At 33.9% G+C, this 26,706-nt stretch overlaps 1 protein-coding gene across 3 annotated transcripts in view; it reads left to right on the plus strand.

The window, feature by feature from the left end:
- KLHL1 (kelch-like family member 1) overlaps nucleotides 1-26,706 on the plus strand; it is a 478,878-nt gene that overhangs the window by 252,489 nt on the left and 199,683 nt on the right. For all 3 annotated transcript variants that reach the window (XM_011969523.1, XM_011969520.1, XM_011969521.1), the window contains one exon: nucleotides 607-819. In XM_011969523.1, the coding sequence (XP_011824913.1) occupies nucleotides 607-819 (213 nt within the window). The remainder of the gene's footprint in view (nucleotides 1-606; nucleotides 820-26,706) is intronic.

Here is a 26,706-nt window from a genome sequence, read left to right on the forward strand (position 1 = left end):
GAGTTAGGCAGCGTGATTAAGAGGTTATGGGAGCAATCAGAAAGAAAATAAATGGGAATATGAATTAAGCCAAAGAAATTGTCATGAAAGGAGGGAGGGAAAAGAGATAATAGTAGGGTGGAACATACTGAATTTTGTGACTTCAGTGGCCTATATGTCCTATTATTTCTCTTTTGAATAAACAGTGGTGCATCTTATAGTGCTACTTTTATCTATGCAATTTTAGTGTCATTTTCTGATTCTCATATATAGTCAAGCTTTTAAAAATGTGAGATGTTATTTTTTCCTGTTCACCAAATCTTATATAGCAGTACACTTGAAACTTGAACATTTAATCACTTAGTACGTTCTGCCTGCATAACAAAGCTCAGCATTATAATCCTCCACTTATTACAAGATCTGTGCTGTCTGGGATACATTTACACTTCAATTACAATTACAATGCTTTCATCTTAACAGTTTCTAGTTTCTGAAGGATTGAGTCTCAAGGATTATGTTATAATGAGAACAAAGGTTATTGACTACTTTTCTTATTTCTTTCTGAAATGCTTCACTAGCTAAATAAAAGTGAAACAGAATTTATGCCAAGATGTTTTCTCCCTGCAGGAAAACATAATGGAAGTTATCAGAAATCAAGAGTTTTTACTCCTTCCAGCTGAGGAGCTCCACAAACTACTGGCCAGTGATGATGTCAATGTTCCTGATGAAGAAACCATTTTCCATGCATTGATGATGTGGGTCAAGTATGACATGCAGAGTAGATGCAACGACCTGAGCATGCTCCTTGCTTTTATAAGATTGCCACTGCTTCCACCACAGGTAATGATATGTGATGCTGTTTCAATAGATTCAACGTACTGAAAAGCCCTATATTAAAAGTAAACATCAAAACACATTTTAAATTATGTATTCACATTTTTAAATGTCTTTATCAAATACTATTTTTAAGTGAAATGTGATGGTGGAAAATGATGTATGATGATGAATCATGGATCTAAATCCTATCTCTGCCACTGATTGACTTATGGCCACTTATATGATTGTGATAACATCACTTAATTTCTCTGATATTCAGTTTCTTTATCTATAAAATGTGATCATACTGCCATACAAAAGTTTTGTGAATATTGGTTAGATAATACATGTAAAATGCCTAATCATAATACAGTGTCTCCTATCAATTATTTGACCTAAGATGTATTAATGTGATCATCCATTGATGTAAATGCATATTCTGTGTGATTTTCAAAGCTTCAATGCATGGTATTTCAACCTCTACAGAGGAATAAAACATACTTGAATAGTAGAGAGTTATGATTTAACAGTACTTAGCAATTAGAATTATGGAATATGTAATAATTGGAGCTAAGGAGCCTCTAGACACCAAGTGAGCCAACTTAACTTTATTGATGAGTTAAGTAGGGTACAGAAAAATTAATAAGATCATTAAGTTCACTCAACTTAGAGGAAGAGTGGCTAGTTCTCTTTGATTCTGAGTCTTGTAAGTTTAAATTAATTTGCTACAAAATTCTCTATGTACAGCATTGTTAATTCAGGTTTTCTGGCTGGTAAATTTATCCAAAAATAAGCTTGAAGGTGACCCTAACCTCTAAGGTGGTGGGTAAACTTGTTTGTATATATAATTTGTGTGAGGGAGATGGGAGGCTTATATCATTCATCAGATTCCTCATTTGAATCTAAATCACAATCACATTTTTACTAATCCATATGTTACTAAAAATGTAAAACAGAGAATTAGGACTTTTAGTTAAAGAACAGTAGACAAGTATGAAGTGTTAACAGTAAGTGTAGAAGTGGGATTTATGGCCATATATTAAGAATGGAAAGTTAGAAACACATTACCATAATTGAAAAAAGAGAAGCTTTACAAATAAGGTGATAATTATATTTCCTTTGGCTGCTGAGATGAGTACAGGAAAAAAAAAAGAGAAAAATAATTTATGGAACTCAAATTATGTGAGGCTATCATAACAACAGGCTCTTACAAAGAAGCGGAAACATGCATTTACATAACCAGACAAAGAAGAAATTTCAATGCTAAGTACTGAATTTTTGTAAATCTCCCACCTTAGGTTCTAATGACAGGTAGTACCTATTAGAGTCTGGGAGGGTAATCTCTTGGGGAGGAAATAGCCAATGATCACTATTAGCCAGAAAGCCAATGATAGTTATCAGTTAATGACAGATGCTGTGACAGTGGGTGCCTTTGATTCTGGCATAGTCATTATTCTCTACCCATTTCTACTGTTGGTTGAAATGTGGGGAGTTTAGAGTTATGTTGACCACGAAATCAGAAACAGTAGAACACATATGAGAGTAGGTCAAGAATGTGACCAGATTCCTTTTCCTAGGGTATGTCATTCTTTTATGCTCTCATTTCCTACTCTTCTGTCATCAGATATAGGGAGATTCTGCCACCTGTGCATGTCATTAAATGGTTACATCAGATCAGAGATGTCCTGTTGGCTTTTTTGTTCCTAAGACTATATATTATATGCGGAATTTTATTTCTTATTGGTTCAGTTGCTTTATCTTGCTTAGTGAAGTAATATTTATTAAAATTAAGGTATGAAATATTCTTTTGATGTAACTATTAACAGAATTTAATAGAATTTTAATCAGTGTGCAATAGATATAAACGTAGCATATGTCTATTCTCCGTTCCTCGTCTCTCAAATTGGGGCTATTACACCTTATAACTTTATATGTACTTTCACAACAGACGTGCAGGAGGAATGAATGAAAATATTTTCTGTTTACAAAATATCTTCATATAAAAGAGAGGCTACTACTTCCATAACTAACGTTAATGAATTATGTGTCATTATAAGCATATTGCATATATTTATAATATTTAAAAAAGATGCAAAGTACATAGAGGAATATTAGGCTCAAGGAGGTTAAGTGATTTTCGAAGTTCATAGAGCTAGTAGAAAATCAGATTTTCCTGCAACCATAGGTTGGCCAGATATGAACATACACAGAGATATTTCTACAATAATGAGTGCCATTTCCCTGTTTGATCTCTAACCTGGAAGATCATAAAAATGTCCTGAATTAATCAATTTTGAAGGTTCTTTTAAAGCTACTGAGGATGGAAGAACAGCAGTATGATAGGAACTTAAAGGGATTTATTTATTTTTTTAGTTACCAAACTATTTTATCTTATTTAATTTCTATAAAATCTCCATGTAGTTGATACTGTTATTCCCATTTGACAAATGAGTACTTTGAGAATCAGCATGATTACCATCTTCTTTAGTTTTAAATATCAGATTTTACTCCAATTGGGTCTGACAGAAATGTAGATCTTCTTTCACTAAGGGGAAAAGGGTACAATTTTTATTTAGGGTTGGTTTCATATTTACTTCAATGTCCAACTAGAGTGAAAAAAAATTCATTGAATAAAGGATTTTACAGACTTGCACATGGACTTTAAAAGCTGCTAAACACCTCGGGTCCTTGTGAAAAACTATTAAAATGGTCAGGAAACATGTTTTGCCGATCTTGGATTCATTAATATAAGGTTTGTCCATGCTTTTTTCCAATGATTAATATATAGGTTGTTTATGACCTTTAAGTGATTTGTGTGCATATGTTGTGAGTATTTACACATGCACGTGAGATGTCTGTGTGTTGTCACCAAGAGAAGATAGAATATGTGGAATTCAAACACAATATGTTAGATGAATGAGAGAAAAATAGGAAAAAAATAGAAGAGTTGTAGTTGTAAGGGAAGTTATTTTGAGAATATGTTACAGCAATATTATAGCATAAATGACAGTAGAAATGTTAAAAGTACCATAGATCAAAGTATTACATAATACTGAAGTAATCACATAATTTAAATGGTCAATCTCTCTCTCTCGATATAAGTATAGACACAGATATCTCCCTCTATATATATATATACACATACACACACACGTGTGTACACATACATGCACATATTTATATGTGTATATAAACACGCATATGTAATATGGTATGTATAGTGTAACATATAATTTTATATATTGTTTAATTATAACAAAACACAATATTATATTTTAAAATACTAGCAATATTTAAAGGAGGTCAGTATTTTTCCAGTGAGGTAAGGAATTACTTTCGAAAGGAAACAGTACTTGGACTAATTTTTGAAGGAGACTTGATAAATTGTTGTGTGTGTTTGTAAGGTAATTCTTGCATATGCAAATGACCAATTTCAGGTGAGTGACAGAACAATATTTGAAAGACTCAATGTGAGCTGCTTACAAAATTCCTCAGCAAAACATAACAAAACACTGACCGAGACAAGAGTATAACAGTTAAAGAAGATTTTAAAAAGATATTTAAGACAAAAATAAATTAATTAAAAAAATAGATGTTTCCAGGACAGTGTTAAACCATATAATCTGTAAGTACTTTTATAGCAAGGAGTAGCTCTGATTGTATTTAGTAAATGCATGAAAACATTTCTAGACTAAAGAGTAAAAATAAAAACAATGAAAGAGACTTCATCAACAAAGGGAACATGTTAAAAGAATGATTAGTGTCAAAAACGAATTTAGCTTTAATAGCCTTCTCTCGTGTTCAGGAGGCAACTGAACAACTTGACTTGGACATATTTCAGTTCTATCATTTCTCCCATGTGTTCTATCATTCAGTTCTATCATTGCGCTCCCATGTGTTTTATTAGTAGGCCCATTATGTGTAGCTAGGCTTTGTTATTTCTTAAGTACATAGAGAAAATCGGATATTCTTTTTTTTTTTTTCTGAGACGGAGTCTCGCTCTGTCGCCCAGGCTGGAGCTCAGTGGCCGGATCTTAGCAAGCTCCGCCTCCCGGGTTTAGCCATTCTCCATTCTCCTGCCTCAGCCTCCCGAGTAGCTGGGACTACAGGCGCCCGCCACCTCGCCTGGCTAGTTTTTTGTATTTTTTAGTAGAGACGAGGTTTCACCGTGTTAGCCAGGATGGTCTCTATCTCCTGACCTAGTGATCCGCCCGTCTCGGCCTCCCAAAGTGCTGGGATTACAGGCTTGAGCCACCGCGCCCGGCCCGGATATTCTTTATTAATTATAAATTAGCACATTAAGTTATGGTAATTTGGTGTAGAAAATATAACAGAGGATATGGATTTTAGATTAGAGCAGTGGTAGACAAAAGGAGCTCAGGAAAGGAAGACAAGGTATGAAAAAGACTCAGAAGCAACACTGTTGCTCTCTGTCCTCTACTGAAATATAATAATTAATCCTGAAATAAATTCAGTTATTTGACTTTGCTGTAGACAGAATCAGAGAAAAAAGAAAAATGATAGTGATAGATAACTGAGTTATAATCTAAGAATGAATTATACTATTTTTAAAAGTAAGTTATGAATGAAATTTTATGTAATAGTTTTCATATTTTTCCTAAATAGCCAGAGGCTTCACAATTTCAGCAGTATTGGAAAACACATAGAAATTTATGTCCTTTTAGAGAATGACTGAAAAAATATATATATTGTTTAGTTAGAGGCTACCTGATTTGATTTACTTATTATTCTGCTGTTTTTCTTTCTGGGATTCAACAATGTACCATGTTGCTATAAAATAAATAACATGTTTTAACATTTTATAACAGTTATTTCCACTGATTTTAATTGAATTCATTAGGTATTTATTTGTAGTATGTACTTAAATATTTATTATAGATGAAGTTTAAAAATACCCGTATCAGATTTTTTGCTATATTATTTTCTAATGAATGGCTTAAAATGTAAAAGTACGTTGTTTAACAATCAAGAGAATATAATTCCACACATTATCAAATCAAAAGGTGCTCAGGGGAATTCAGTTTTATCACGGCCAGAGATTATTTAGAAGGTTGGAGATATACAGATAAACTTTGCTTCCTAGCTCAGAATTGGTAGTGTTTATCTCTCTCTCTCTCTCTTTTTTTTTTTTCTTTTTGAGATGGAGTTTTGCTCTTGTTGTCCAGGCTGGGGTGCAGTGACACAGTCCTGGCTCACTGCAACTTCTGGCTCCCAGCTTCAAGCGATTCTCCTGCCTCTGCCTCCTGAGGAGCTGGGATTACATGCGTGCACCACCATGCCCGGCTAACTTCGTTTTAATAGAGACAGGGTTTCGCCATGTTGGTCAGGCTATTCTTGAACTCCTGACCTCAGGTGATTCACCCGCCTCGGCCTCCCAAAGTGCTGGGAGTACAGGGGTGAGCCACCGCTCCAGGCCGGTATTGCTTTTCTCTTTTAAGACGAAAGGAAACATTTTTCAAACTTCCTAACAATCAAACCTGCTGATTCTTAAGGGAAATATATAGCAATGCGTGTGTGTATTTGTGAGTGTTTATGTGCATGTACATTTCTTTTCTGTAGCAAAAGGTAGAAGAACAAAAAGCTTGCAATGAAATAATAGAATATTGCCTAGATTTAGAAGAATATGTTATTGTTAATCTAATAGCAAGCACAATAAAATAACAAGGACATTCAAGTATATGACTTTAGAAGACAGATGCTGCCTCTACTTTACATGATTTAAGTCTTTCTGTGTAAAACTGAATACATTATTAAAAAGATTACTTGTGGTAGTAATAGCAGTACAAGAAGGAAGGGTGAGGTCTCCAACCTTTTTTATTGGAAAAGTGACTATTGATCAGATACCAGTGACATATGGACTCTTCATGACCATAAAAATTATAGCTACAACTAAAAAATCTGATTTATAAAAACAGTTACAAAGACTAAATCAATATAAAAAGAGAATTTTCAAATCATAGTGTAAAATATACAGAGCAGATTACACTCAAGAAATTTATATGTTTTGTTTGATTTTACCTCTCCAAATTACTCTTTGGTAAGTGTCTCCAAGGCTAGCTGCAAAAATCCTCACTGTTTAATATATTCTGTATGTTATCTTTACAAAGGAAAAAATTAAAACTCTTATTTTCTTACAAATGACTAAGGCCAAAATAATTAATCAAACCCACTAACACAATCCATTAACAGTCATTTGACTATATATCTTCCCCCCTTTGATTTGCTGGCTGTCTGATTAGTTAATGATTATACTAGGCCATCATTATTGAGATAGTCTTCTCTACAAAGCTAGATTGCAACAGTGTGAAAAAAAAAAAGAATAGGATTATTTTTCTCCAAAAGAAAATTTAAAAATAATACAATTAAAAGAGAAACACATAGACAATATTTAATGCTTCTAAGATCAATAAATTTATCCTAAATAATACTTAGATTCATAATCATTTAGCCTTCCTGTGACATTCACAGTTCAAGTTACAAAATTTAAGTAAATACAAAGAGTTTTGTTAGCAAGCTTTAAGTCAGCAAAGGTATTAATATAATAAAAGATATGCAAGGACATTCACATGCACAAACTCATACATATACATGTTGCTGTCTTTGGCATAGCAAGAAAGAACAGAGAAGAATTTGTAACATAATCTGAAAGTCTTTATTTTTGTTATAATATATTAACTGTTTCTGCTTGAATCAAGGGTTGATTCCACTGTATCTATTTTGCATCCCATCTTTCTTGCCAAAGGGGTTCCTCTACTTCAATGAGCACTTCTTATATTACCAATTTTATCAATTTTTAATCTATTTTGGTTAATTCCAATCAATTTATGAAGTTCTGTTTTTTACAAAAACACACAACACGTCATATTCATTTTCACTAACTGCTCCAGCTCTCTGTTGCCTTTCCGACATAATATGTAGTTATTTTTTATAATTTTTTTTTTTTTTTTTTTTTTGAGACGGAGTCTCGCTCTGTCGCCCAGGCTGGAGTGCAGTGGCGCAATCTCGGCTCACTGCAAGCTCCGCCTCCCGGGTTCACGCCATTCTCCGGCCTCAGCCTCCCGTGTAGCTGAGACTACAGGCGCCCGCCACTGCGCCCGGCTAATTTTTTCTATTTTTAGTAGAGACGGGGTTTCACCATGGTCTCGATCTCCTGACCTTGTGATCCGCCCGCTTAATTATTAAACGTACTTATACATAACCATCATTCTCTCTTCAACCCACTTCAGTCATTTGCACTAGTGAAAATCACCAAACACCTCAATGGTGTAATTTTTCTCCCAATCTCAATTGTATTTGACACAGTTGATTTGGTCACTCTTGCTCAACTGTCGTTGCTAATTTGTTCTACTCTCTGATGTTACAGCGCCCCAGAACACTATATTTTTTGTGGAGAAAATATCATTTAATTTTATAATTTTAAATGCTCTGTAGAAACAAAGTATAAAAAATTTACCTGTAGTCCTAAATTTCTTCTGAAAAACGGATTCAAGTGCCCAATTAACTACTTGACAAGATTTATGCTCTTAGGACAAAATCTTAATATATCTGTCCTACGAGGCCCTACATCAATTACCCCAAGACTACTTATCTGAACTCATATCCTGCCAGCTGTCAGTATTCTTCAGCCACACTGAACTTCTTTCTGTTTCTTGAGGAAGTCACGGTTATCCAAATCAAATTAGTTTATAAGCATTTTAACATGCTACAGAATATTATAGATAGCATTTACCAAGAGAACACAAACTGCATGAAGAGTTATTTTTCTCAATTAAGCATTAAAGAAAGTTCCGTTTCTTATTTGTCTATATCTTATATTAAAATGATGACATTAATATAGGGTGTAATAATTTGTAAGAAAAAGAAATATTGTTAAACATCTGCAATAAAGCAAAGGCCATTTAAATCATTAGACCTTCTCCAGTGATTTTAAGATTCTGGAAAAACTGAATTAATTAAACTACTTTAATATTTTAAGTGGAGATATTGAGTAGATAGTCAAATGCATCATTCAGGACTTGCAGAAGGATGGCAAGAATGTGTTAATTAAGATGCTGATAGCATATAGACATAATTTAAATGTATAACATAACATGATATTCACCAAAATAGTGAGTATAGAGAGATAAGGGAAGAGGACTATATACTCCGTAAGTACCAACTGATTCTGGAATCTAGAAGCAATGACATTTAAAGGGGAGAGGATCATAGTGGCAGGCACACACCGTGAAAGGGGAAACACTAAAGGGAGGTGCATAGTCTAGAGATAATTTTTAAAAATTATTTTGTTATTCATGTGAATACTATAACAAATTACTGATAACATCCTCCTACCTGTTACGATGAACTACCCCACTCCACCCCTCAATCGAGATTGCCTAGAAGGTGGTCACCCATCATGACCAAGTCTTTTTATTATCACCTTTCAACTTAAATGTTTACTGTTCTTATTACTTTAAGCTACTATATTCTTGCTTAGTTTAGTGCTTTATTTCCCTTCTTACAACTATATTTTTGAGAAATACAAATGTAAAGGTCTTTTCAAAAGTTCCTGGCACAGACAATACTCAAATTTTTACTGAGTAAACAAATACAAGTTTATCCATGGTCTTAGCAAGTTTAGTTTCATTTACTTTTTAAAATATGTATACTTTAAGTTCTGGGATACACGTGCAGAGCTATACATGTGCCATGGTGGTTTGCTGCACCCATCAACCCATCATCTACATTAGGTATTTATCCTATCTGCTCATATGCTATTTGTCTGGAATGTGAGAGAAATCTTTATACTTTTATGTGACAGTGGAGCTAACAGTGGGTGCTAAGAACACTGCCGTAAAGAGTTATTAGAGCATATTGATTCAGACTTGACTAAAAATCTCTTATTGAATGGAAAAGGGGAAGGTAAATTAAATAAAATGTAATATCTCATCTTGTCACTCTATTAGGTAAATTTATAAAATATAAATATATCAAAGTTCCTCTAATACCTAATTTGATAGTGTATTAAAACAACAGATTGGCTACATAAAAATACTATTACATTTTCATTGGTAGTGTAATATAGCAGAAAAACAAAGTTCACTCCTTAAAAAAAAAAACTGAACTTAAAAATTAAAATGGACTGTAAGCAATTTTACATATACAGATTATTATACATTACATTTACCAAGAGGCCACAAAGTGCAAGAGCAATTATTTTTCTCGATTGAACATTAAAGGAAATTTGATTTTTTATTCATGTATATTTTATATAAAATGATGACATTAATACAGGATATAATAATTTGTAAGAAAAAGAAATATTGTGAAACAACTGTGATAAAGCAAAAGCCATTTAAATCATTAAGACCTTTTCCAGTGATTTTAAGATTTTAGATTACTGAATTAATTAATTAAGCTACTTTTTTGGGGGTTGGACAGAATCTTGCTCCGTCCCCCAGACTAGAGTGCAGTGGCATGATCTCTGCTCACTGCAACCTCCACCTCGCGGGTTCAAGCAATTCTCCCTGCCTCAGCCTCCCAAGTAGCTGGGATTACAGGCACCAGCCACCACACTCAGCTAATTTTCTTATTTTTTAGTAGAGACAAGGTTTTGCCATGTTGGCCAGGCTGGTCTTAAATTCCTAATCTTAGGTGATCCGTTTACCTCAGCCTCCCAAAGTGCAGGAATAACAGGCATAAGCCACTGTGCTTGGCCAATATTTTAAGAGGAAATATTGAGTAGACAGTTAAATGAATCATTCAGGAGTTGTAGAAGGATGTCCAGAAGATATTAATTAGGAGTCTGTTAGCATACAGATATAATTTAAAGACTTAATATAAAATGATATCACCAAAATAGTGAGTATAGAGAGGTAAGGGAAGAGGACTAAAGATGAATTTCTGGAGTTTCATCATTACAAAGTTAGAAAGAAAAAGCAGAAAGAACATGAACTAAAATGGAGTAACTACTCAAATAAAATAAAAACCAAAAGACCTTGATATCCTGGGATTTCAGGAAAGAAACCATCACAGAGGATTGAGTGATCTGCTAAATAAAATGCTGCTGAGAGATGTCTGTTCTGTGCAATAGAGCTAAGCAAAAATGGGAATATTGGAATTTAATAGAGTGAATACAGAGTCTTTAAAACTGCAAAAATTGACAGAAAATTAGGTCATAGGTAGCTGAATTTAGCTAATTATGTTCAATAAAGAGAAACACGAGCCGGGCGCAGTGGCTCAAGCCTGTAATTCCAGCACTTTGGGAGGCCGACACGGGCGGATCACTAGGTCAGGAGATGGAGACCATCCTGGCTAACACGGTGAAACCCCGTCTCTACTAAAAAATACAAAAAACTAGCCAGGCGAGGCGGCAGGCGCCTGTAGTCCCAGCTACTCGGGAGGCTGAGGCAGGAGAATGGCGTGAACTCGGGAGGCAGAGCTTGCAGTGAGCTGAGATCCGGCCACTGTACTCCAGCCTGGGCGACAGAGCGAGACTCCATCTCAAAAAAAAAAAAAAAAAAAAAAAAAAGAGAAACACAAACACACTGAAATTTCAACAAGAAATGTTTATATAAAGAATAATTAACTATAGCAAAGATTTGTATTTGGAATAAGAAGCAATTGTAAAGGTAGAAGTTAACAGAACTCCAATACAGAAATAAAAGATATAAGAAGCAGCTCCTACCTATAGCACCGAGTTGGCACACTCAAGGAAGAGCCCTCCTACCAGTATCAGCTCCCAGGGCTTCAAGAGGGAACAGCTGTTTTTCACCAGCAGCGAGGTCACCGACATGTTGCAGTAGCAGAAATTGCTTAAAATCCAACTGGAACTTACCACATTTCTTTTCAGTAGCGTAATCACTTGTTCCCTAAATAGGGACTTGTATGAATGGCCACACGAGGGTTCAGCTGTCTATTATTTTTAATCAGTGAAATTGACCTATCCATGAAGAGGCAGATATAAATAAATAAGACGAGGAGACCCTATGGAGCTTTAATTTATTAATGCAAATAAAAACTAAAAAAACCCAAAAGCCCCTAAACTACTATACCTACATTAAAAATTTTGGTTGGGATGACCTAGGAGCATAGTCCAACCTCCAAACAACCGAAACTAAGACCGCAGTAGTCCAAACAAGTTTGGATAGATAGATAGATAGACAGATAGATAGATATCCAATAATTTTATCAATGGAGTAAGTTACCCTAGGAATAACAGCTCAATCCTATTCTAGAGTTCACATCGACAATAGGGTTTACAACCTTGGTGCTGGATCAGGACATCCTGATGGTGTAGCCACTATTAAGGGTTCGTTTGTTCAACGATTAAAGTCCTGCATGATCTGAGTTCAGACTGGAGTAATCCAGGTTGGTTTCTGTCTATTTAACATTTCTCTGAGTACAAAAGGAAAAGAAAACCAGGGTCCACTTCACAAAGCGTCCTCCCCTCATAGATGAGGCTATCTCAATCTAACACATCATCACACACCCTATCCAAGAGCAGGGTTTGTTAAGATGGCAGAGCCCGGCAATTGCATAAAACTTAAAACTTAATAATCAGAGGTTCAATTCCTCTTCTTAACAACATGCCTATAATTGACCTTCTACCACTGATTATTCCCACTGTACTCACTAGAGCATGCCTTACATTCATCGAACGAAAAATCTTAGGCTACATACAGCTACGCAAAGGACCTGACATTGTAAGTCCCTATGGGCTACTTCAGCCATTCGCTGACGCAATAAAACCTTTCACCAAAGAACCCTTACGGCCCTCAACATCTTCTATTACCCTTTATATTATTGCTTCAACCCTGGCCCTTTCTATTGCGCTCCTCTTATAAACTCCCTTCCCTGTACCAGATTCCCTAATTAATTTTAATTTAGGCCTCACATTTATACTAGCCACATCAAACCTAGCCGTCTACTCTATTCTATGATCAGGATGAGCATCTAATTTAAAATATGCACTAATTAGTGCATACGAGCTGTAGCCCAGACAATTTCATATGAAGTCACCCTAGCCATTATCATGCTATCAGTTCTACTGATATGAGGCTCATTTAACCTATATGCACTCATCACAGTGCAAGAATTCCTGTGACTGTTCCTACCATCATGGACTCTAGCCATGATATGATTTATCTCCACTCTAGCAGAGACTAACTGAGCACCCTTTGATCTGACAGAAGGAGAGTCAGAGCTAGTCTTAGGCTTAAACATTGAATACACCGCAGGCTCATCTGCCCTCTTCTTTATAGCAGAATATATGAATGTTGTTATAATAAATGCCCTAACTACTACTATTTTCCTAGGAGCACTACACACTTCATATTCGCCAGAGTTCTATACCACAAACTTCATTCCCAACACTCTTCTTTTAACCACTCTGTTTTTATGAATTTGAACAACATACCCCCGATTCCACTACTGGGGACACTGTACTACAAACTCCTCTAAAAGGGAGATTGGGTAGATGCTTCTCGCCACAGTACACTGCAGAAGGCAGGCACTGCAGATGCTGCATTCACTACAAGAACCTGGTGAGTGGGTACACCTAAACCAGGAAGCAAAATCTTTTCTCCTACAATGTTTCTCCAGCATCCTCTGTTTGAGAAAGCATACTGTAACATCAGCTGGCAAAGAGAAAATGTTTAAAGAACAGACATCCATTTTTAAGTATCAGTTAAAAAAGAACATTTTAGCCAAAGGTGGATAAATTAATAAAAGGCAAGCATGGAGAGTGAGGTCAGGCATGTTTGTATGCTCATGGGTATGATCCAGAAGAGAGAGAAAATGGACTGATGTAAGAGAGAATACAATTGTTGAAATAGTTTTTGAATATGTTACAGTGTACGGTATTTTGTGTACAAGTGTATGGATCGAATTTAGAAAAGATAATTGGAAAATTGTTTATATCAACTAAAGGCATAAATATGTGTTTGCAGATGTTAGTAGGACAGGAGACCTGACAATGTGTCTATTTATTTGGATCCTACTTTTGACTAACATTAGTTCACTATTTGATCATGGGAAGTATATTAAGTTTCATTGGACTGCAGTGTCCACATTTGGGCAAGGAGGAATTTGAACCTACAATTTTAAGGAATTATTTTGAGAGTAACACTCTATGAGTAAAAATAAGTTAGAGTTTCCTAAGAATTGATGTTTATTCAAAGTTAAACTGCAAAGAAAATTTTATAAGGAAATAAGATGTGTATGCCTCCTATTGTAGTTTGGACATCCATCCCTCAAACCTCATGTTGAAATTTAATCACTAGTGTTGGAGGTGGGGCCTAATGAAAGATGTTTGTGTCACTGGGGCGGATCCTTCATGAATGGCTGGTGCTGTCCCTATAGTAATGAGTGAGTTATCACTCTATTAGTTACACAAGAGTTGGTTGTTAAAAAGAGCCTGGCCCCTCCCACTGTTATCCAAAAAAAAATCCCCGTTTTGTTCTCCTGGCAAGTAACAAATGATTCTCCATGAGAATGCAGATTTTGATCAACAGGAGATATATTCTTGGCACAAGTAAGGAGGCCACTGGGAGTATTCTCAAAAGGAGTGTCTCCCCAAGAGAAAGTGACAGGAGGGTTTATGGGGTGATGGAGAGGGGAGAGGGTGCATCATTGCGTGTAGAAAACGGGTCTCAGTTGCACAGACACAGTGAGTCATCTTGCTAGCACATGGATCGCATATTATGGTAATGAAGCTATAACTCTTCTCAGAGTAGAGACTTTAGCATGGTAATGAGGAAAGTTTACTCCAGTGCATCTATAAGTTGCTGGGATCTGTCAGAAACTAGTTTTAACAAACTGGGTAACTTTATGTCATACAAGCTTTAGAAAGTAACAAGCTACAGGGTCAGAGGCTGTAAAACAGGCTGATTGCTCAATTTTATTAAATTACTGTAATCCCTGGAGTCCCCCCTATGTACTTACATCCTACCTCTCTCTTGCTTCCTCTCTTACCATGTGATCTATGCACATGCTGGCTTATCTTCACCTTCTGCCATGAGTAGAAGCAGACAGAGGCTCTCACCAGAGGCAGATGCAGTTGCCCTGCTTTTTGTACAGACTTCAGAGCTGTAAGACAAATGAACTTGTTTTCATTATAAATTATCTAGCCTCAGGTATTCCTTTATAGCAACACAAAACAGACTTAGGCAGAAAATTGATACTGAGAGTCGGTGTTGCTATAAAGATTCCTGAAAATGTGGAAGCAGCTTTGGCACTGGGTAGTGGGCAAAGGTTGGAAAAGTTTGGAGGGCTTCAAAAAAATAAACCAAGAAGAGGGAAATTTTTGGAACTTCTTAGAGATTGCTCAAGTGATTATAACCACTATGTTGATAGAAATATAGACAAGAAAGGCATACTGACAAAGTCTCAGATGAAAATGAGGAACTTACTGGCAACTGGAGCAAAGGTCACCCTTGTTCCACTACAGCAAAAAAAAAAAAAAAAAAGTAAATGCCATTATTTTCAATAAATGCTATAATTGTTCTGGGGTTTTCTGGAAGGCTGAACTTAAGAGCAATGACCTAGGGTATATTGTGGAAGAAATTTCTAAGCAGTAAAGTGCTCAAGAAGTGATATGGCTATATTTAACAGCTTGTAGTCATATCAGCAGCAAAGGAATGACTAAAGGTGAAATTTATAGTAAAAAGGGAAACAGAGCATAAAATTTTGGAAAATTTGAGCCTGGTCATGTGGTAGAGAAGGAAAACACAGTTTCAGAAGAAGAATCCAAGGATGCTGTGGAGCAGTCACTGAGTAGAGAAATTAGCGTGACTAAAGGGGATCCAGGTGCTAATAGTCAAGATCACGGGAAAAAGCAATTTCAGAAAGTTTGGAGGCAGCCTCTCCCATCACAGGCCCAGAGGCCTAGAATGACAAAATGGTTTTGGGGGACAGGTTCAAGGAACCACTTCCCTGTGCTACTTCAGAGGGCTGCTCCCCATATCCCGGCTGCTCCCCATATCCCGGCTGCTCCAGCTGTGGCTTACAGGGCCCTGGGTACTGCTTAGGCCATTGTTCCAGAGGACACAAGTGGTAAGCCTCTGCAGCTTCCACATCTTGTTAAGTCTGCAAGTGCCCACAATGCAAAAGTGGTGGAAGTTTGGCAGCTTCCGTCTAGATTTCAGAGGATGTATCAGAAAGCCTGGGAGTCTAAGCAGAGGCACCACAAAGAATAACTGCTAGGGCACTTCCCTGTGGAACTGTGAGAGCAGAGCCACTGCTCTCCAGACCCTAGAATTATAGAGACACTGGCAGTCTGCACCTCAGCCTGGAAGAGTTGCAGGCAGTCCATTTCAATCCCTGAGAGCAGCCACATGGGCTGCACCAAGCAAAACCATGACACTATGAGAGCCCACCTGTCATCTCTCACACTGATGTGCCCCAGATGCCGGACATAGAGTTACAGGAGATGATTTTGGAGTGTCAAGATTTAACATCTCTCCTGCTCGATTTTGGACTTGCATTTGGCCTGTTACCTCTTACTTTGGCCTAATTTGTCTCTTTTGGAATAGGAATGTTTACCCGATGCTTGCATAATCTTTGTATCTTGTAAATAAATAATATGTTTTTTATTTTTAGGATAACAGCTATAACTTGCGTTGAGTCTCTAATGAGACTTTGACTTTTGAGTTGAGGCAGGAACAATTTAAAACTTTTGGGGATAATTGGAGTGGAATGATAATATTTTGTATGTGAAAAGGTACAAGATTTGACGGACAAGAAGAGAAATGCTATGGTTTGGATGTTTGTCCCCCAAAACTCATGTAGAAATGTGCTACCCACTGTTGGACTTGAGGTCTAATGGGAAGTGTTTGGATCATGGGGTAGATCCCTCATGAATGTCTGGGTTCTGTCCTCATGGTAATAAGTGAGTTATTACTCTGTTAGTTCTCTGGAGAGATGTTGCTAAAAAGAGCCTGGTACCCCTCCCAGCTTCTCTCTCTTGCCGTGTGATCTCTGCACCAGCTGGATCCCCTTAAACTTCCACTACGAGTGGCAGCATATTGAGACTTACCTAAAGCAGATGCTAGGCCATGCCTCTTGTAAAGTCTGCAGAACAGTGAGACAAATACAACTATTTTATTTATAAATTTCATAGTCTCAAGTATTCTTTGGTAGCAACACAAGCTGATTGAGACACCTCCCCATCTTAAAAGCATACATTTTTATAATGTCTAAAACCTATCAATTTACTAAAGGGGAACAAATAAACGAAAAACCCTGCAGAACTCTCTTTTTGCTCAACAAATAAATGATCTCATGTACACGTATATATGCCTTCCATTGTAGTATTTTTTGTAATAATCATTACTCACAACTTTTGAATGACAGAAAATGTTACAATTTAAAATTAAATAAACTGTGTAAAATTAGTTTATAACTTCTGTAATTTAAAATATTCCTTAGAGGGAAGGGAGCCATGTGATGTGACCGTAAGTAAGTTAAATTTTCTCACACATATGTGGAAACAGTTACTACTAAGATTTTAATTTCTAAGAGTATCAGAAAAATCTGGTTTATTATTTTAATGACTCTGAAAGCTGAAACAAAAATGTCCTAGAGACAAGCAATTCCACACTAAGTATTCAGAGAACCACATATACACACTTTTCCATTAGAATTAAATGGAGGATGCCTTGAGGTCACCCAAAACAAAAGTTTTTACTTTAATAATATTCAAAAAGTAATTGTTATTAAAAGTGATAAATATTTGTTTAGAATTTTGTCATAAATATTCAACATTCATTGGATTAGTCTTTCAAATTAAGAAATAGTATCTTGGAAATAATCTCGTTGCTGCTGAGTTTCAAGTGATTTGATATTCTAAACATTAAGAAAATAGTGCACATATTAAGTTAATATTTTCCACATATACATCAAAATTTCTAATTTAATACTCTGAATAAATTGAAAGATTTTATTTACTGTCCATATGATAAATTTTAAGTTAACGTAAACAATAAGGATCTGCTATTATCAGAAAATTTTTTAAGGCTTCTATTACTTAACTTCCTCAGGTAGAATTTATTAATGGATACATTACTTTCCCCCTCTTTTTCTTTTATATTACAACCAGTAATTTATAAAATATTTTTATATTTGTTGATTTGAAGTTAAGTTTACCCCCAATATTTTCTAGCTGCTGTTAACTTCCTTATCAGGGCAATTCAGGTCAGCTTAGAATTGAGTTTTTCATAATTAAAAGGTGAGTGAATGGTCACGTGACGCCATACTGAAATGTGTACCCACCTTACTTTCATAGATTATGATTGCAGGAAACAGCTTCAAAACTTGTCCTATAATATTTTTTTCAGGTAGGAATTGATGCTCTGAGAATTAAAGTAGACTGTATTTTAGGTAACATTTTAAAGCTCATTAATCACTGATACATGTAAAACCAATTTGAAAATCCAAACTCTAAAACAACGTTTTATTCCTGTGTGAGAACAAGTTTTCAAACAAACAAAATTATCTTTTGACTTTTATGTCCTAACATTTAGCACGTGTTGAAATATAAGCTATCATCATGATAACAATAAAATAAATAACAACACAGATACTGAACAGCTCAATTTTTCAGGTTATACATTAAAGGGAAAGTTAGAGTATTTAAACTACAAAGCCTAATTTTATTGCAATTGGAAGAAAATTGTTTCCAAAATATTTAAGTAATAGTGATCCATAATTGTTTCATTTAAATTTATAATTACATAATTGTTGTTAACATTCATTATCACCATCATCTAAATAAACATATGTCCATGTCATTTATTTTCTCTAACAAATACTGTCTTTAAATATAATTTATTGCACCATTAATGAAAACGTTACCATGTTTATATTTTAAACTACAGATTATACCTTTTAAATATGTGTTGTGTAGGTCAATATTTATTATTTTCCATATCCATGATGTTTTTAATTTATTTAGCAGTTAAATATGCTGGTATAATGCTATGTGCTTTCGGCATATTTTTTCACTAAATATTTCACTGTCTGCTGTATTTTGGATATCTATTTAACACATAAAGAAACTGGGGCTTAGTTAAATTACCCAAAATCAAGTATTGTAGAAAAGAGATTAAAAAGAATATTACATTAAGAATATTTAATATTTTTTCCAAAATTCTTTAAATGTGATTATCAAAAACTATTATTTTGTTAATCAATATTACATATGCTTTTTCCTTTATTATAAATGACTTATAGGAAAATAATCTAAACGTACTATAGTGATCATTTAAAATATTTTAATATACTTATAAACCCTCTCTTTTACTAAAGTAAATATGTCTTTATTTGGCATGAAATGATGATTTAGTAAATACATTTTTAACTAATCAGATTAATTATAAATTAAAGGGCAAAATGTTTTCTGAAGAAGATTTAAAAAATAAGTCTCAAGTGTCAACTGACTGAAAATTTGTTTTTTAAATAAAGCATTATATAAAAGATATTCTATCACGAGTTTATTTTTCTGGTGGTGTTTAAAGGACATGGCTACATATAGCTTTCTTATTCTTAAGTGTGACAAAATAACTGCAATAACTGAAACAAATAATGATTGTGGGTGAGGCAGAGCTCATCAATGATATGCTAAAAGTAAAATTAGAAGAGAGAGTTTATTGGAAGTTAATGTTCTTCTTCAAATTGTCATTTATTATACTATAGAATTTAGGACCAGCAAATCCATATTTAAAGGTACATGTTATTTTATCAAAATACTTAAAATACTTTCTTATTTAAGAAAACTATGTAATAGACTCTGTTAAGGACACCTTTAACTGTTTGCTTTTATTTCCACCTGAGTTTTAATAAAACAATGTTTCAGAGGCTATCCATTCCTATTGTAAAGTTTACCCAAAATTCAAAACCTAATAATTCTACAGTTTATCTCTTGCTGTTCTTTTGGCATTTGATGTAGCCTAGAGTTAATATTGTTCAATATTTGGACAGATTAAATACAAAATAAATATATGTCTAATGATTAAACATGTGATAATTTAGCTCAGAAAATGTTTCCCTCAGAAAATAATGACAACTTTTTCTGCTAAAACTATAAATTACAACAACAACAAAACATGGTGTTTTGAATTATGAAGCCCTCCTATTACCTCTAAATTTGTGTCTGAAATGTTGTCAGTGAATTGCACTAGATAAGCATTTCCCAGTGCTTTGTCCCTGGGAAAATATTACTTGAAGGTATTCATTACAAAAGCATTTCATGTCAAAACAATAGTTTATAAATGCATACACCCATTACACCACATCCTCATTTTGAAATTTTACAGTGAAGACTGTCGCCATAACATCTCTCAAGTATTTTAATTAAAAACGAACTTAACCTTAACTCGTGAAATCCCTGGCTTTCCTGTAAAACATTTATTCCAAGTAACATCTATTGAAGACTCATGCAAAGGAAGAGCCACAGAAACACTAGGGAATCACGGTCCTAGAGGATTTTTGTTTTAGCTTTCGGATTCTTAATGGTAAATGTTAATAAGTAATGGGTTTTCATTTAGAGCAAATGATCCTGCATTGATGGTGTTTTCATTTTTTTCTATTAAAAATTAGCTTTCTTTAATTTCTGTGAGTTTGTCTATCATAAAATTGGCTTTGCTGAGCTGGAAAACCAGATATTCAGTGAATTCAATAAGCCGACCTGAAAAGACCTGGAAATAGAGTCATAAATAATAATGAATGTGTTATTCTCGGTTCACTCAGCTGTGCAGGTTTTCCAAACCATTAAACAACTTCTCAATTCGCCACAATTCAGCATAAGTGCTGTACTCTTTTCCAAAGAAGACTAAGAGATGGCAAATATGAGATAAAAATTTAGGGAGTGATGAATATTTAATCACAATAAAACCCAAAATGTTGTTTCAATGAGTAGTCACTTATACTATTCATCTATTACAAAAATAAAAGATGGAACTTTTATCCTGACCATTAGATTTCACCTCATGGTAATATACATTCATGCTAATATCCTTTACTCTCAGAATACATTAAAATACATACAAAATTGGGTAGATAAGTAAATTACGCCTGAAATAAAAAGATCTATTTAAATACTAAATGCCCATTTCATCTGATTGATCAATTTCTTAGGAGAGTGGAATAACATTTTGTGCTTATTCCATGTCCAGTAACAATGCCTAGAAATGTGTTTTCTCTTTAAATAAAGGTTTTTCTCAACAGCTATTGTTTTCTTACTCCCTGTAGCACCAAGAAATTCTGTTGTTTTAAAAATGTACACCTTTAAAATGTTTTAAATCTCCACTTTCTGTGTACGATATTATTGTCTTTAGATTAGGCCTTATCATTTTTATGCAATGGACTCCATGTTAATTGCTAAACTCCTGTGACATCTTTTCCCACCTGTATTCATTGTTCATGATGCCTTCTATCTTGAGTAAATTTTTTAAAACACAAATTAAATCCTAATGTTCAATGACCTTGAAATGCACACATCATTTACATGTAAATAACATACCATATCCTTAGAATCATATATGTTGTTCTTATTTATAACCTTTTTAAATGTAGTTATTAAACTACTTGTAGAAAGCAACATAGCCTTTTGAAAATTCTTCTGGTTTAGCACATGACAAGCCTTCCTGCATCTACTTCCATACCCTAGCCCTCATACTCAGACATGCATACACTTAATTAACACATGGTTTGCCATTAAAAGCTCAACTCAGGGCTCAATGCAGTGGCTCAGGCCTGCAATCTCAGCACTTGGAGAGGCTGAGACAAGAGGATTGCTTGAGGCCAGGAGTTTGAGATCAGTCTGAGCAATGTAGCAAGACCCCATCTCTACAAAAATATTAAAAAATATACATGCATGTGGTGGTGCATGCCTGTAGCTCCAGCTACTCAGGAGGGTGAGGCAGGAGAATCTCCTGAGCCCAGGAGTTCAAGGTTACAGTGATCTGTGATCACATCACTGCACTCCAGCTTGGACAGCAGAGCAAGGTCCTTTATCTGAAAACAAAACAAAACAAAAACAAAACTAAACAAAACAAAAACTCAAGATTCACTTTCCTAAGAAAGACTTCCTTGTCTGCTACTAGAGCTCTTCTTCAGGGTTCTTGTAGCATTCTGTTTTAATACCCTTTCTAGAATTGATAATACTTCATTTAGATTATTAAGAGATATGTGTCTTTTTGCCCTGATATGTTGTAAGTTCCTTAAGATTTTTGTCTCCAATATTTGACATACATTGGGTACTTAATAACTGGCTGCATCTTGCAAAGTAAAGGATTTTTGAAAACAATTGTTTGTCAATGTACAGTTAAATTTTAAACAGATGACTTTGAACTTTATTAGTAGTCTTTACCTTGTGGGTATGGAATTTTTTTGAAACAGTAACTATATTTGAAAAATTGAATTCGATTTTTTATATAGTGCTATATAAAATATTGAAAAAACAGGAAATATGAAACAACTTAATTCACAGCAATACATGCTGAAAGTAATTACAATTTGGGTTTTAAAATTTCATTGTTTTGGTATATTTAAGTTTCAGAGTTTTGATTTTTCTTTTGTGTGTATACATATATGTATATATAGTATACATTCATGTACATATATATCAATGTGATACATTTATGCATATATGTTTACCTATGCAGATGACATACATATTTAATGATGTTTCTTATAAGTATAATATTTTAATTTAATATATTTTTTCAGATGAGTGCTTTAATAGCACAGACTATTATTCTTCACAGAAGAATAGAAGTGAAGTCATTTTATTCTTTTTTATGACCATGACAGTTTTTACCCAGTAAACAAGGTCATCCTATTTCTTGCTTATATAAAAGTCCCCAGAATAACAGATAGATGCTGTAAAAATGATATTCTTTCAGAAAAAGATTTTTTTTGTTCAGAATAACATTGACTGGGTGACACTTGAGTGTTTCATGACTCTGTTCTTTGAGACAAATCTAAGTATAAATTATTGTATTGTTTATTACAGCTTTCAAATGTAATTTGAGCTTTTCAACATATTGTTAATAATTAACAACTAAGACTATTTATTCTTAAGAATCATGGAAAGCAAAAAAAAAAATCATAAATTCAAATATAAAAGAAGTTTTGCAAGCTGAGGTCCAGGTTTTACCAATCATGAAAAATGCAAAATTTTTTATTTATTCTTATTATTTTTTTTCCATATACACTGTATTCAGCATTCATTCAACACCAAATTCTCCCAGGAGAAAAAAATGAGAAGCAAATGACATATGTTTTCAGACCTTAACATTTTACTGGTGTCTAGTCTTCTAGGATCCTCTTTTGTTTTAATTCTCTGTACTTGACATCCTTTGTATTTGTAGTTTTCTATTCTATTTGCTTCCTAGACCAGGACTTGAGTTTAAAACATTTCCTGGTATTTTAGTTTCTCTAGTTAAAATGTAACTACTAAATATCTTATCATTTCAGCATCTCTGAGTATTTATTAGACTATATGAGAAAAAAACAAAAATAAAAGTGAATAATTATGACATATACAAAATGCGAATACAACTACATAAGACTAAGTACTGAGAATTACCATGAACATTATAGGAGGTCTTTAAGACATTTCACTAGAGTGGAATAAAAACATTTTAGTAATTACATTGCAAAGCTGGAGAATAATCTTCAAAGTTAACTAACAATACACATAGAGTAAAAGATAAATTTTAACTTTGCTTAGATTGTTGTAAATCAAGTGTATAAGTGTGCTTCGGCTTACATAAAAATCTTATAGACTAGGTGGCTTAAACATCAGAAATGTATTTTGTCACAGTTCTGAAAGCTAAAATCCAAGATCAAGGTGCCTGAAAATTTAGTTGCTAGTGAGGATTCTCTTCCTAACTTGCAGACAGCCTCCTTCTCACTGTGTCCTCACAAGACCTTTCCTCTGAAGAAACAGAGAGCGATCTCTCTCCTCTTGTTCCTATATAAACATCAGTCCTATTGCATTAGGGCCTAACCCATATTACCTCATTTAGTATTAATTGTCTCCTTAAAGACCCATTCTCTAAAAACACTCACCTTGAGGTTAAGTCTTCAACATATGAATTTTGAGGGGACACAATTCAGTACATAAAAACAGGTATAAAAATTTCACTTTCTATTAAGGTTATATTTGCCTTATACTTACTTTAATGAGTTGTGATGATCCAATGGTAATAAAGAACATTTAATGACAACAAAACAAAGTTTAAGACATGCTTTTGAAAGTATTTCTCACATACCTTAGATGTAGGAATTAAAGTATATGTTTTACCATCTGACATTACCCTGTGCCTTTGGTAAAATGGAACCTCAGAATCCTAAGTTCAAGATTTTGTTCTTGGATCTGCCTTTTCTCTAATATTTGCTTCTCTCTCTCTCTCTCTCTCTCTCTCTCTCTCTCTCTCTCTCCTCTTGTGTGTATGTATGTGTGTCTAAAGACAGTACAATTACATACATTTATTATGAATGAGAACTGTATTCCCTCTATCTACCTCAAGATTTTTCCTCTAATTACACGTAATTTGCTTCTCTAACAAAATTTCTTCAAAATCTTTATGTTATCATGTGATACTCATGTTTTAAAAGATTAGAGTCCCTTATTCTAATTCAAATATTTTGTACTTTGTAAAAATAAACAATAATATTCATTGCTAATCAACTTCAAGTATTTGCTTTTATTTTATTTTATTTTTATTTATTTATTTATTTTTTTGAGAGGGAGTTTTGCTCTTGTTGCCCAGGCTGGAGTGCAATGGTGTGATCTCGGCTCACTGCAACCTCCGCTCCCGGGTTCAAGCAATTCTCCTGCCTCAGACTCCTGAGTAGCTGGGATTACAGGCCTTCGCCACCATGCCCGGCTAATTTTGTGTGTGTATATATATATTTTTTATTTTTATTTTTGAGTAGAGACGGGTTTTCTTCATGTTGGTCAGGCTGATCTCGAACTCCCAACTTCAGGTGATCCACCCACCTCGGCCTTCCAAAGTGCTGGGATTACAGGCGTGAGCCCCTGCGCCTGGCCTTGCTTTTGTTTTTCCTGTCTTTGAGGACAGGATAAGAGGTTAGGTGGGCCAAATATGAAATCATAAACTTGTTTGTAAAACATTGCATATATATGTATGTGTGTGTATATACATATGCATATATATGCATAAAACATTAGATATATATGTAGTAGGGAGTCATGATGTTATTTTAAAAGCTGATAAACATCAATATGAAATCATGAGCTTGTTTGTGAGACATTGCATATATATGTGTAGTAGGAAATCACTAATGCTATTTTAAGAACTGATAAACATACTGAGATAATTTGAAATACTAGCAAAATGTTCATTGACATAGAAAGTATCTATACAAATTTAGAAGCAAAAGCCCCAAAAAGTTGGCAAATTTAAAGAGGAAAGGGCTAAGGAAAGAAAATAAACTTAGACTTTCAGCAGATAATCTGGATACTAGAGATTTAAAAGAAATTTGCTGTATTATTGGTTCATGAAGTAATTTCACTTCTCAGTTGACAGGGTAGACTAAAAATATTAGAAAGTATCACATAAAATAATATTTACCAGTTAGCGTTACTTTGGCCATTTGTAAAACAGTTCAGAGACACTATTAAAAACATATTTTATTTTACTGATTATTAGAATCTCACCATTTTCTATGTTTTGTGATCATAACTCACCATATGGACAGTATCATACAGGAGGTATAATTAATTGATTATTTTTATAAACAACACCCCATTAATATTTTACATAGAAAGTTAGCTTATGCTTAACCAAATTTCCTTAGTATGTACTTATTAGAAAGAATTATATTAGTAAGTTTCTTTTAAATATGCAATTCTAAAGATATCTAATTATAATTATATAGGAATTAATAAGAGTTCAATAAATCAGATAAAATAAAAACACATTATTTTTTATTATCTATTATTGTTCATCTTTCTTAAATGGAATCAGTAAACCTTGAGCAATATTTTTAAACAATGATACATGACTTAAACATGTACAAAATATTTGTTAATATTTGATCTCATTTTAATATAATGTTTTGAGGAATAAAATAAGATTATATATAAAAGAGTTAAAACTAATGAAACTGAATTAACTTGTTCATGTTTATTAAGCTTAAAAGGATTGTAACCAGATTCATATTTAAGACTTTGAATCTATAAACATTCATGAATCTATAAACATTCCCTTCAACTTATTCATTTTTAAATATGTGCTAAAATTGTATGCTATATTATTCATAGATCTTGCGGACAAATCTGATCTTTTTTTATAAAAGAGGCAACTATCTTACTATGCCACTAACATTCTGTTTTTTCTGAGAATTTTACCATTAGAAATTGAGTCAGTTACACATGCTTAATACAAGAATACTTGTTATGCTCATTCATGTTGGTTTTCTACTTGTTTGTCCTGAAAATGCTTTTTTGAACATTTAGATTTTTCATATCTTGTGTATAGAAAGTATATATTCTACCACTCAGTATCTTCAATTGTACCTAGTGTAGTACTGAGGGTTTATAGACACTTAACATATATTTTGTGTAATATTTGTGGCTGCTATTAGTGAAATGAGCCTTTCATTAAGTCAAAATTTATATCACACATATAAACACACTAAATAGCTGCAAACTAATGATGAGATTGTTTCTAATCCCTAACAATTGAGTGAATCTGTAATGGGGGAATAAATCAGGAATGATATCATACGAAATAGCTGTTGTTTAGGCCTTCAGATGATAGACTGAGCTTTTCTTTTTTTTTTTTTAATTAATTTATTATTATTATACTTTAAGTTGTAGGGTACATGTGCATAACGTGCAGGTTTGTTACATATGTATATTTGTGCCATGTTGGTGTG

The sequence above is a fragment of the Mandrillus leucophaeus genome, unplaced genomic scaffold (assembly GCF_000951045.1).
Source record: "Mandrillus leucophaeus isolate KB7577 unplaced genomic scaffold, Mleu.le_1.0 Scaffold897, whole genome shotgun sequence".
In the NCBI taxonomy this organism is placed as follows: Eukaryota; Metazoa; Chordata; class Mammalia; order Primates; family Cercopithecidae; genus Mandrillus; species Mandrillus leucophaeus.